At 40.8% G+C, this 12,597-nt stretch overlaps 1 protein-coding gene across 3 annotated transcripts; it reads left to right on the forward strand.

Moving 5' to 3' along the window:
- Window positions 1-120: 120 nt before the first annotated feature.
- Window positions 121-10,417, forward strand: ATPAF1 (ATP synthase mitochondrial F1 complex assembly factor 1). Of its 3 annotated transcripts, XM_062580901.1 has the most exons (9): window positions 121-341; window positions 659-767; window positions 1,281-1,331; window positions 2,065-2,127; window positions 3,243-3,293; window positions 5,611-5,658; window positions 8,173-8,268; window positions 8,832-8,939; window positions 9,904-10,417. In XM_062580901.1, exons 1-9 carry the CDS (start codon window positions 145-147, stop codon window positions 10,096-10,098), a joined length of 918 nt encoding a protein of 305 aa, XP_062436885.1. In that variant the 5' UTR covers window positions 121-144; the 3' UTR covers window positions 10,099-10,417. The 3 variants fall into 3 exon arrangements, with proteins under 3 accessions (XP_062436885.1, XP_062436888.1, XP_062436887.1); XM_062580904.1 differs by lacking the exons at window positions 121-341; window positions 659-767 and adding an exon at window positions 796-864; XM_062580903.1 differs by lacking the exons at window positions 121-341; window positions 659-767 and adding an exon at window positions 797-889.
- The last annotated feature ends 2,180 nt before the right edge of the window (window positions 10,418-12,597 follow it).

Consider the following 12,597-nt stretch of genomic DNA (forward strand, 5'->3'; position numbering starts at 1 on the left):
AGGACCACAACGCGGAGCGGAGGGCCGCGGGCGGAGGAAGCGGCGCCGGGAAGGCGGCGGCGGCGGCGGAAGGCCGCGACTGCGCCCGCCGCGGGGCGGGGCGAGCCGGGCCGGGCCGGGCCGAGCCGAGCCGAGGGGGCAGCCATGGCGGCGGCGCTGCAGCAGGCCTGGGGGCTGTGGCGGGGCCCGGCGCTGCGGAGCCGCGCCGCCCTGAGGCCGCTGGGGCTGCTGGCGCCGCCGTGCCGGGAGCTGGCGGGGCCGGGGCCGGGGCCGGGCGAGGCGGCGCTGGAGGACAACCCTTTCTACGGGAAGTACCGCCACAAGCTCCAGGAGCTGCGCAGGTGCGGGGGAGGCGGCGGCGGCGGGAAGGCCGCGGCGTCGCCGTTGTTTGTGTTTCGCGCCGTAGTCGCCGTTCGCGTGGCCGCCGGCGGCGGCGGCAGGATGCAGCGCGGCCGTTAGTCCGCGCGCGACTCGGCTTCGTGAGGAAAAACGGCGGCGAGTGGAGCGAGGCGCCGCCTCGAGGCTCGCGCGGCAGCGGCCGTAGCGATGTCGGTGCTGCGGGGACGGGAGGAGGGGGCGTGAGCCGGTGCCGCCGGAGACGCTTGGGAGGGCTGAGCGGAATCAGTCGGTCGCGTTAACAGCCGCTTTTCTGGTTCAGGTCCAGCCCGGATGTGTTTGAATCCCGTATGGAGAAAAGAAGTGAAGTGAAAAAGCAGCCTGTGGGCTATTCCAAGCAAGCGGAGTTCATCAGGCGCGTGGATGAAAAGGCAAGGCCGGCGCGCCCTGAAATTTGCCTGTGGTGAAGCTGTAGCTGTCATTTGTGCTGCACCTGCATCACACGACTAATACGCAGCATCCGGCCTGGTAACGAGCCACGCTTCACTCTCCGGTGCCTAAAAACATTATTTTGTATTCTAGCATATTATTTTGCTGTTTTTCAGGTTGGAGGTTCTGTGTCTTGTTTAAGAGTTTGATCCATTCCAGATTAGTTTGGCTAGGTGAAGTGGCATGATCTTGCTTTCGTCATCCTGTAGTAAATGAAAAAAATGTTCAATAATACTAGGTCCAAAATGTGCGATGACCTAGTAATTCATAACTCGCATTAAGTCACTCATCTCATTTACTCATCAGTAATTTACTTTAATAAAACACATTCCAAGTATCTTTGTCTCAAAGATGAGTGCATACTTGAAAAAGCTTATCAGCACGCATGCTATGCATGGCTGGAAAGGCAATCTGGTGTTAAAGTATTAGCTATTAAAAAAAATGTTTTCTTCTAGGCAGAAGCTTTTGGCGCAAAGACATCAAAGGGAGGATTCACAAAAGACAAGGTAAGGCAAATGAACCTGAATGCTAGGAAAGGATGTACTGTCAAATCAAGGATGTATGTTAACTGTGATTGCTACCATCAATGGTTTAACCAAGAATTTCCTGAGACAGAAGAATTAATATTCCTTGTGCTGCAGTTCATTGTAAGTTTTTATTTAGTATTGGGATCAACTTCAGGTCTGAAAACTTTTGGCGCTCTGAGTTTTCCTTATCCAGTTCTTTCTGTCTGAATTCCTGCTAGTTAGGGAGTCTGTACTGAGCGTACACAGTAATAAATTGAAAAAGGGTAAGCTGCTTTTACTGTGTATAGACGTGTTTCCAAAGTTCAGTCAGCAGAGGGGCAGAAGGATGGTTTTATTCTCACTAACATTTTGCTGTTTCTGCAAATTTTCTGTGCAAAGCTGCCAACAGAGCATATATCTGAAAAGGCTGATGGGGAAAGGCTGCAGCTCATCTTGCTGCTGCCATTAGAGATCTGTAGTACTGGACCAAAGTGTAATGTGTGTCCTGGCAGAAGCTCTTGTATCCCGCTTCAGTGCATGAACCCACTCTTCAGTTCTACTATTTATGATTTACCAGTTTCTTTGGCAATTAGGAATGTTGAGGCATAGTGTAAATTGAATTTAGTTCCCGTATTCTGATTTTGCTCCCTGTAATTGCATCCATTCATTTTGTATTCTCACATGAACCAGAGAACATATTGTTATGCCAGACTCCTTATGCTCTGTCTTGCAGACTCTTGATTCAATTCTTCATGTTGAGATGGTGAAAGAAAAATCAGCAGAGGAAATAAAACAGGTGATGGATTTAAATGGAATGAACCTTGTTCCACATCTATGCTTAATAGTAATCTGTGTGTAATGATAGAAATCTTACATAGCTGTATGACTGAAAAATGAAACATAGGTATGGATATGTATTTATAAAAACCGCATTCATATGCATGCTAATAGTAGAAAATAGTCTTGTACATACTTAAGTAAGTCCACCTGCAAAGTACCTCCTTTATAATAATCAATTCACATCTGGACTCAGTCATTCAAGAATTGTCTGTACTGTAAACCTTGTTGTTGTGATCGTTTAATACGTAGCAGTTGAATCGCCATCAGCAAACTCCTGTCAGTTTTGAAGGCAGGTAAGGGGACATCCTGTTAGTGGCAGGGATCTTACAGGGATCAGCTTGCACACCAGAGCATTCTCTCAGGACTTGCAGAGCAGAAGCCTAACTACTCTCCCAATAATGTTACAGAATTGATTATGTGCTCTGCAGAGGATGGTGTCAGACCAGTTACAGCAGGGAGTAAATCTGATAACTCTTAAGTTTCCTTCCAACTTCTCTGTTTCTGTTTCCTTGTTTAAAGATTTTACTGATAATTCTCGTTAGTTATGTAGGGCTGAGGAGCAGCAACTACAAAAGTCTTGGACTCTGGAATTTTACTTGTCCATTTATTAAGGACTTTTTGAAAGCTTTATGTAGATAGCGATAACTCATATGGTGAGGAAAAAGATTACGTGAACAGAGACTGGTACAAATGCCTGTGTTCTGTTGAAAGTTCTGTATGTTCTTTTTACTTAAAAAAAAAAAAAGTCATTTGCATGATGTAAAAAATGTCAGAGTACTTCTGTATGCTAGTAAATCTTGAGCTGCCTCTGAGCTGACTGCTTGTTTCTGTTATCTGGCTGAGATCTGACATTTGGTGCAAGTACTCAGGAACATCAGTGAGAGCGTATTGCATTAGCAGGAAAGTCAGTCAGGCTTGATTAAAAATAGAGGAAAAATGAGCTGTTAAACTGCTTATGGTCAAAAATCAGTTGACAAATGGAATTCTATTTAAAGCATTTAATGTTACTTCTGGATGCTAGATTTTAATATCTGAATTTTAATTATAGCTGATTTCCTTTGTTTTCTACAGATTTGGAACCAGTATTTTTCTGCAAAAGACACAGTTTATGCTGTTATTCCTGTAAGTAATTCTGTTGTACTTTTGCATTCTAGACGTCAGTGTAAAAAGCTCTCCTTTTTAGCTGTGATTCTGTTGCTTTTAAAACTAATCACTGAAGGACAATGGGGTTCCAAGAACTAACTTTGGATAAGTGATATACTGACTGAAAGAAAGGTTTTGTTTCCAAAAACATTTATCCTTTTTTTTTCTCCTCTCATTTACATCAATTGGTCTAAATAAAGCTAGTACTTCTTTCTGCACACCTGGCCTGAATTTCAGGCTTTTTTTATTTTGAACATCCAAGAGTCTTTGCAGAGCCCTACTGTCTTCTGAGGTAGCATTTATATTTCCATATAAATTCTTTTCAAATGGCTCATTTTTTTTCCTCTTCCCTGCAGCACAGGCAGCTAGCCTAGAGCTTTAATGTAGGAGTGTTAGAGCACTTAGTTAATAATCTGCTTTTAGTTAATAGCTTATGACTTAATTTCATTTAAAATTATTGATAGCACTATCTTTCGTTGAGATTGTGTGGTGCTTCCTATGATAAGATCTTATTTCTTATTCCCAATAATTTAAAAAATGATAGTTGTTGTTAATCTGTTGTTAATCTGAGGGGCTCTCTCTCTCTCTCTCTCTCTCTCTCTCTCTCTCTCTCTCTCTCTCTCTCTCTCCCTCTCTCTCTCTCTCTCTCTCTCTCTCTTTTTTTTTGTTTTAACTTCAGAGTCTCTTTGTGATCCTGTTCTTTTAAATCTGTCCTTTCATAACTGGGTGCAAACTGTGTGTTCCTTGTTTTCTCGAAATCATCTCCTTTTTTCGATCTGTTATTTGATTTGCAGTTGTGTTAAGCCCTTAGGGCTACAGCTGAAGCCAGTGGGAGGCTGTGTTCTAAATGTGATGGTCTGTGCCATGATGCTGTGTGCTCTGAAGATCGTATCATGGGGTTTGAAGTCAAGCAGCTTTGTGTCTTAGTCTTCCCACTGAAAAATGGAGATCTTAGTGCTTTCCATGTGGATGTGGTGAAAATATTTTGAATTGCTTTTTGAATGCAGTAGAGGGCCAATGAAAAGCCAAGATCTTCAGAGCAGGTTTGAACACTGTATACTAAAAAGGGTGGGACAGAGGGAGCAAAAGGCCTCAAACTAGTTAGTGTAAAGCAAAGTACTGCTTTGCTTCTTACCTAGTAAATTTTTCCTACTATGTGAACTAAATTAATAGTGTTTTGTTTGTTTATTTGTTTGTTTGTTTTTTTCCCAGGGAGTGTGTATGGTGGTGGGGATTGTTCAATTTAAAGCTGTCATGTCATGTGGACCCTGCAGAGTCAACTTAATCTGCACAGTTAATTTTATGATTGACAGCTCCTAATCTTTTAAGAATGTGATTTTTTTTATTGTCAACAATGTTCTTAATATTGCAAAATACGACATACAAAGTGATACAGAATTCAACTGTTGTTTGAACATTAGAAGATCAGATGGTGTAGGTCTTGCATTAGTGGGGTTGCCATTGTTTTCTGCTGAACTGTTTTTTCAGAGAAGCTTTGGAAGCTTCTAAGTTTTTTAACGCAAACCACATCTTGAGTAAGTAAGGAAGTAGTTCATGGTGTCATCAGGGGAAGAAGCTATATGTCTTCTGCCAGAAGTTTTTTATTGGCTGTAAGAATGCAGTAGTATAGTTCTCAAGTGCTCAGAAGCACACATGGAGGAATTCTGTGTTGATGAATAGCATCTGTTTTTTTTCCCTGAACACCTTATGCTAGGAATTAATATATAGTGCTGGGAAGAGAAGAGCAGGCAAGAGATTCAGGGCAGCATAGAGGTCAGGTGAATGAGATTGCCAGGTTTCATCAGTGTTACCAAATGTGTTTGTGGTTTTGATATAAACCAAAGCAGTGAGTATGTGATTTGAGTAAGTGTCGGAGCTGTGTTGTAGTACTGAAGAACAGATGACTTTCTGATGTAAAATCCATAATTTGGGGCCAGGGATATGTCATCCTGCTCAGCTATAGATACCATGTGATACAGTGGAGCTGTTGCAAAAAGAAGATGTAAGCCTAAAATGTGGGCCTTCCACCCTCCAAGGAATAAAAGCTTTGGATTCCTTGAGTTTGCTGCTGCTTCTCAGAGACAGCATTGTTAAAATGGGATGACAGTGACATCGGGGTAACAAAGAGCTAAATATATGTTTCCATACACTCATTGTTAACTGTTCCCCACAGTGAGACCTTTAGATACCTACAAGTTGTACCCTATAAAGGTTAATAAGATGATTCTGAATGATAACTGTGCATGCACTTTTGTGTTATGGAAAGTTAATTTCTCTTAATTTCCCTTCCTCAAAGGCAGAGAAGTTTGATTTATTATGGAAGCGAGCCCAGAAATGTCCATCAGTAAGTATAATGGAAACTTAAATGTGTATACATATAACTGCAATGAATTTCTCATGTCTAATGCCTAATTCTTAAACTTTTGACCCTGCGCTATTCAGACTCATACATTGACTTGATTAATAAAAGCCAGGTGTTCAAATATCTGTCTTAGTGTTCAGATAAAAGCAATGACTATGACTATTCATAAATATCAAGTGGTTTGATCTAGATATAAGATGCATAGAGTTCAGAAACTAGAGAACAAAATCTCCCAGGGAATAAATTTAGCTAAACGCCTCCGGTTTCTGTAATTAATGTCTTGTGATTAAAGCTTTTCCATGCAGTGTTGTGAAGGTCCAAGCCTTGAAGGCCAACTTCATTGATGCTCCTGCATATTTTTTCTTATTGCTTAAAGCATTCTTATCTGATCAGCTGGGGATCAAGTTATACCTAACTTAATTATGACCAGTATGGTTTGATTTGTGTTTGTTTTGTTTTGTTTTGTTTTGTTTTTTCTGGCTGAATGTGGATGATATTTCATTCTGCAGCAGGCCTTTTCTGTCCCATGGATAGGGCCTGTGTCCATGACAGACTTTTGTCAGGGCTACTTGAAGGGAACCTGGAAGAATTGTTGCTTAGTTATAGCTGAAGTGTCACCATTGCCTGCTTCCCTCTCTGCACCTGGCAAGAGAGCCCGGGGGATGGAATAAGCACAAATTTAAAAGATACCTTGGACTGCACCCAGATCACAGCTCTGTCACAGTGGTTGCATAGAAAAGAACTTACCCTTGCAACTCCCATCCCTCTAAGACTGTGCATGAGCAAAGCATGAGTACATTGAGAAAGTGTATTCTCTTGTTTGATGGTGGATGTGAGTTGCTCCTGGGTTTTTTTTCGCATTTGTTTACTGCCAGAAGAAAGGCAGAATTATCTAAAAAGAAAAAAGCTAAGAAATTGATAGGTTGGTGTTCTGTCCACAAAACAGACTGAAGCTTGCAGTCTGTTAAGTTCCATTTTCTGACTGTAAATGAATGTAGCTACACTTTCTTCACAGACTGGCAATCTGAGATTAGTAAATATTGATAAACTAATACGAGATCTTTGGATGGAAGTCAAGCTGGGTGAGCACTCTGCAGTGTGAATAATGCAACTCTGTCTCTAAGGGACTGTGAGTTGTGAAAAAGGATTGTGGCATACACTGCAAAACTCAGTAGTGCAAGTTCTATTAACACTGAAATTCAGCAGTTTTGACAGAGGGAGGAAGGGGAAAATTAGGTGTAGTAAATACTCTGTGGATTGTCTTAGTGTATGACAGCACAAGAAAGCATAAAATGGTGAGAATGCTTAATGTATTATTTCAGAAATGAGTGGATTCCCAAGATGTATGTTCGTTGTTTCCTCACATGAGTTGATTGGTATCTTGTAGGCTGCAATTAGAAGATTTCTGTATGAATAAGCATGCTATTGCTTTGAAGAAAATAAACTGCAAAGGAGCAGAACAGCTAACAAGATAAAGAATATCTTTGTGCAGTTTCCTACCACATGCTGCTGGATTAGTATTGTTTTCTTTTGAAAATAAAGTGTCTTTACAGTAATGTGCCCATTGAAGCATGGGCTTAGTGCAAATTGCACTGTGTTAAGACACAAATGAAATGCTTCACTGCTTTATAAAAACAAAGTGTAGTTAGACTTAGCTGCCTTGAAGAGGAATGCTTTTGTACTTCTGAATAAGAAACTTCACCAGATTGATGGTTTGATCCTGTATATTGCACTTGCCAAGAGCAAGATCAAATATATCTGGTTTCTTAAATTATTTGGAGCTTGGGAAATTGTTTATGGTTTTAAGTGCATTGCTGCACAGTGCGCTGGCATTCAGTTTGATATCTTGCTTGTTTTTCTGCTCCCATATTGTTTTTTTTCTTGGTGTGGGAAAGTGGTACGTGAGCAGGCCCCTAGCATAGGGAGCAAAATAAATTATAAATCTCCTGAGAGAAAATGCTTAATATCTTTTCTGAAACAGTGAAGTACCTGGACTAGCCTTGAAAACTTTGAGTTCTCCTCATCTTATATTTGACAATTTTTGCTGTTAATTTTGTAAAATATGAACTGATAGGTCAGAGTCTGAATGGTCTCTTCACTCCTTTTTCCTTTGTCTCTTTCTTTGTCTTTCTATGTTTTTTTATGTTAAAAAAGGTCCCAGCATCAATGATTTACTAATGAAATAATACTGATAATGTAATGCTGTTTTCTTGTCTGCTGTGACGATTAATGTCTTCTGCTCATCCACAAAACAGTGGTGCAAGCTTTTCCATGGTGCCCTGACTGAGGAAGCCTTGGGGCAGAGGGTTATCAAATTAGAGCGACTTTCCTGGGTCATAAAGTCTAGTTCTTACTATCTTATCACTCTTAGTTGGGCAGAGATACCCCTTTTCTCTTGTGGTTCTCTCACTAAAGAGTTTATGTTGGAGGCCAGTAGAGATTCTTGTTCATTTTGTTCTGTGAAAGGCAGAATTATTTTTTATTACTTTTCTGCAGTTTCTGTATGCTTTGCCAAGAAAGGAAGGCTATGAATTCTTTGTGGGGCAGTGGTCAGGAACAGAATTGCACTTCACTTCACTTATAAATATTCAGGTGAGTGGTTAAAATAAAAATCCAAAACTAATTTCTGATCCCGAAATATATAATATCAGTATGATATATTTGCTAAATAAACGGTTTGTCTATCTTAATTTGAAAGGAGTGATCAACAGAAAATATGCCATTAATTATAGGTGCTTAACAATTTTTGCAAGTACTAAGTTGCTCTTTAAAGGAGAATGATACAGAGCCAAACAGACTGAAAGATACAAGCAAGGGCCAAACTTCTTGGAACTGTTTGTACAAACTACTGAGAAAAACTTTCTCCCGCATGATACACGTCTCCCAAATGCTGGGAAATCATATGCCTTCCTGGAAATTGCAAGTTATTTACATGCATATTGATCTTCAGTCAAGAAAGAGCCTGACCTAAGTCTACCAATCACTCTTTACTATAAGTACTCAGAGTAATGGGCTGTTAATTAGAACTGACCTTTGGCCTCTGAAAAATGGCTATCTGCATAGCAATTAGCAAAAGCTTTGCAGTCAAGTCTTAAGATGTGCAAGAAAGCTAGATTTCTCTATGGGACACCAACAGGTTTCTTTATCTCCTTCAGACCCAAGGTGAAACTGCTCCTAGCCACTTGGTCTTGTACCATTACCCTGAGCTGCAGAAGGAAAAAGGCATAGTACTAATGACAGCAGAAATGGACTCTAAGTTCTTGGTAAGAGAAATTTACTTGTTGGCTTCCTTTATTTTATGCTGCAGCTCCTCCTATAGTTTTGAATTAAGAGCAAAATGAAAGTAAAGTCTTCAAAAGACCCTTTCTCAAATACGGGTCTTATTTAATGGACTTGGTTAAAGAAATCTAGTAATCTAGGGAAAGATGGAAAGAAATCAACAAACTTCGACTGGGTGTAGCTTATGTGTTCTTTCTTTTTTTTCTTACACCGGATATTATGGTTTATTGTTTTGAAAAATTTAGAAATGGCTCTTTTGCTTGTTAATGGAAGCAGATTTAAATGAAGAGGTTGTTGCTACCTGCCAGTAAGTTAAAACAATATTCTGAAGCTTAATACTGCCAGCTGCCAGTCAAATCAAGAGATCTTCAGATACCTAATTCTGCGTTAGGTTTCTTGTGCCTTTGCCCCTTTTCCTATGTGTGACCTTACTGCTGTTTGCATATCTGTAATAGCATAGTGCTGGAACTAACAGCAGTAGGGATTATGCTGGTGGAACAAGATAACTAAAGTATCCCAACTGTAATTGATCTGCTTACACTAGTTCTAAAACTATGTGCAGAGAAGATGACTAGTAATGCATTTGCCCTGTTACAACTCAGAGCAGACAGTCAATTCTTGTAACATAACATGGTCAACCATAAGAAGTGGGAGGTGAGACTTCGGTGCATGTCCAGTGCCTTCAGGTGGGTAGGAACCATGAAAGACGTGTCAGTCTTTGATCTCAATTGTATGCTCTCCAGGAGACTAATTTGCAGACACAGCACTAAGGCGTGTAAGGAAGTTAACAACAAGGAGGAGGTCATTTGTGAAGAGATTTGCAAAACTAGAACAACTGGCAATTGAATCATTTGATGAGTAGCAGGACTGGATTGCAACCTTTCAGCTATTGAGGAGTCCTTAATACAACAGAGAACCATTGGTAACATTCTTTGTTTTAACTTCCAGGTTGTCCAGGAAGCACAGTGCTTGGCAAATCAGGTGCAGCTTTTCTATGCAACGGATCGTTCTGAGACCTATGAGTTAGTGGAAACCTTCAACCACAGACCGAGTGAATTTAAATACATGTCAGTTATAGCAGAGCTTGAGCAGAGTGGACTTGGAAAAGGATTGAGACCTAGTCAGGACTCTGACAAGTCATAGTACCTGATCTGTGGGTGAAGCGAGCCAGAAACAGTTGGTGGACTTCCTAACTGGGGCAGTTCCCATCTCTTGTTCTGTGAAGTTGATCTGACTGCAGAAAGGGTCAGGAGACGTCCCGGGAGTGTGGCAATCAAGCTGGTCTGGCACTGATGCAAGATGATGACTTGGGTCATTTAAGCAGTGTAACTAATTGCCAGAGTGGAGTGTTGTACTTTAGTGCAAACACATCAGAACAAGCTATTTTCCCTTCCTGTAACTGACCGCTGCATGCTTTATTTTTGAAATCTGAAATAAAATGACAAAAGGGGAGCTATTTAAAGGAGTGTATTGACATCTGGAGAGAGATAACAATCAATGTTTCTTCTCAATGAATGCATTTTAAATGCCCTCCACCATTATAATTGCATGCTCCAGTGCTTTTTAATTTGTGTGGAATCCATGCAGACTCCATCAAGGAAACAATAGGGCTGGTGAGCTAAAATAGACTCCTCTGTTGTGGTGTTCCTTATACACATGTATACTCTGTGTCTTTTGTTTTTTCTGAGGACTGAAGAGCTCGGTGACTTAGATTTGCTCTGGGAACGTTGTACTTAATTGGTATATTAATTCCATCTTGTTGCTTCATCTCATGTTTATCTTGAGGAACAGGATATTATAAACACGGTTTTATTTTTGTATATTCTGGAGTGATGTAGAGGAGTTACTGCATGCTTTATAGAATAATTTTTTTCAGACCAGCATCTAGTCAGCCAAGCCTATAAATGATATTTGAAGGGACAAAAAAGAGCTTTCCTTCCTATTTCAGGAGAGCTACTATCTAAAATAAAAGCATCCTGAAATGACACAATAACCCTAATGGAGCCGTCAGCCAGTTTCTCAATTGTTAGCAAGAACTCATATGAAAAAATGCATTAGTGTGAATATGCACAGCTAATTTAACATGACAATATTCATAAGAATCTGGCTTACAGACTATACTATTTTTTTAACCTGTCTTTCATAAAGGGATCTCAAAGCATTCTTGCTTTGAGCTTTTTTTGTTTTAATTCCTAGCAGAGGCAATCTGTATGGCTGTGGACTATGGCATGCTACAGCAGTGTTAAGTGATACGCAGTCTTTGTACACACCACGAACATACCTCTGTTGTGCAGGTAGACCAGTAAACAACAGGCAGCCAGGAGCTTCCCAGGAGCAGCACTGAAATACTTCCCACATCAATAGGAATAACAGTTCTTAGCACTGACTGATTACCAGTCACGTCCAGACTACCTTACAAGCATTAATCATTTTGTCAGCCTGATGGAGATGACAAGCATTCCCTCCCTTGCCAAAGTGAGAAACGGAGGCAAGAAGGCTAAGCAACTCATCCTGCTGTTAGAAGGAGACCAAGACTTTTGAGCAGGGATTGTAACAGATGTTTCATGCTACCCTTAACCATGACCAGATACAACAATTTGAACAGTGGTGGTGTTTGCTAGTGTAACTGCAGGCGTCAGTCGCTGTAATATTTATTGTCAGTACATACTTTCTCAGCCTGCTCTTTGGATTTGATGATTGTTCAGTGAGCACTACAGGTAAACAATAAGGTTTTATTTTGGGGGTCTGCCTCAACAGCAACTCGTAAGTATTGGGTGTGAACTCTCCCCATTAAGGGAATTACAAGATGTTTCTAGAAGAGGCTTGTCTTCTCCTAGGGCTCTGCTCCAAGGAGGTGGTTTTGCTCCTTGATAATGCCTTCTTTCTGTTCTTGATGGGGTTGTAGCATGGGAGTAATCCAAAGAAATGTGGTTAGGGCTGTCATGATCTGAACAGCAGATCACTTTAATAAAAGAGCCTTTCTACTCCTATTTTACTGTATTCATGCTCCATTTATCATTTCCCTTAGTAAGTTGAAGTAAGGGCAGTTCTGATTCATTATTCACTACCTGCTTTGAAGATGTCAAAATTACTGAATTTTTAAATACAGATGCAAGATCCCTGGATGAATAACTGGCAACAAGAAGCAAATTCAGGACTTCCCGATCTACACCTGAGCCTCTTTCTGAGTTCAGAAGAGCAATGTCTCTGAAACAAGGCTGTAGCAATCACTACCTGGAATTTTGACAGACATTTTTTCAACCTGTCATGTAATTAGTGACAAAAATGAATCCAAGCACCTAAGAAAGGCAGAAATGGCAAAGTAAGGAAAATGAAGCATTTCTTGTATTGAATGCATCAGAACAGTTTTTAAATAAGAGCCTAGCTAAAAAGCCAAACTTGATCATGCTGCTTGCAGCCTTTTCGCCAAGTGAACGGGGGAACTGCAGTTTTCTGGCCCTAGGAGATGGTAAATTGACTGATAGAGCAAGGACTCTCTTCCATCAGGTGTTTTCATGTGCCTCAAAATGCGGAAGTATACACCCTAACACGTTCCTTCCTTGTGTCAGGGTGAGACCGGTTGCCACAGAGGTTGGACACTTGAAAGTGGGGTGATTTCCCATGTTTTTGTCTGAACTGACT

The sequence above is a fragment of the Rhea pennata genome, chromosome 8 (genome assembly GCF_028389875.1).
Source record: "Rhea pennata isolate bPtePen1 chromosome 8, bPtePen1.pri, whole genome shotgun sequence".
Taxonomy (NCBI): domain Eukaryota; kingdom Metazoa; phylum Chordata; class Aves; order Rheiformes; family Rheidae; genus Rhea; species Rhea pennata.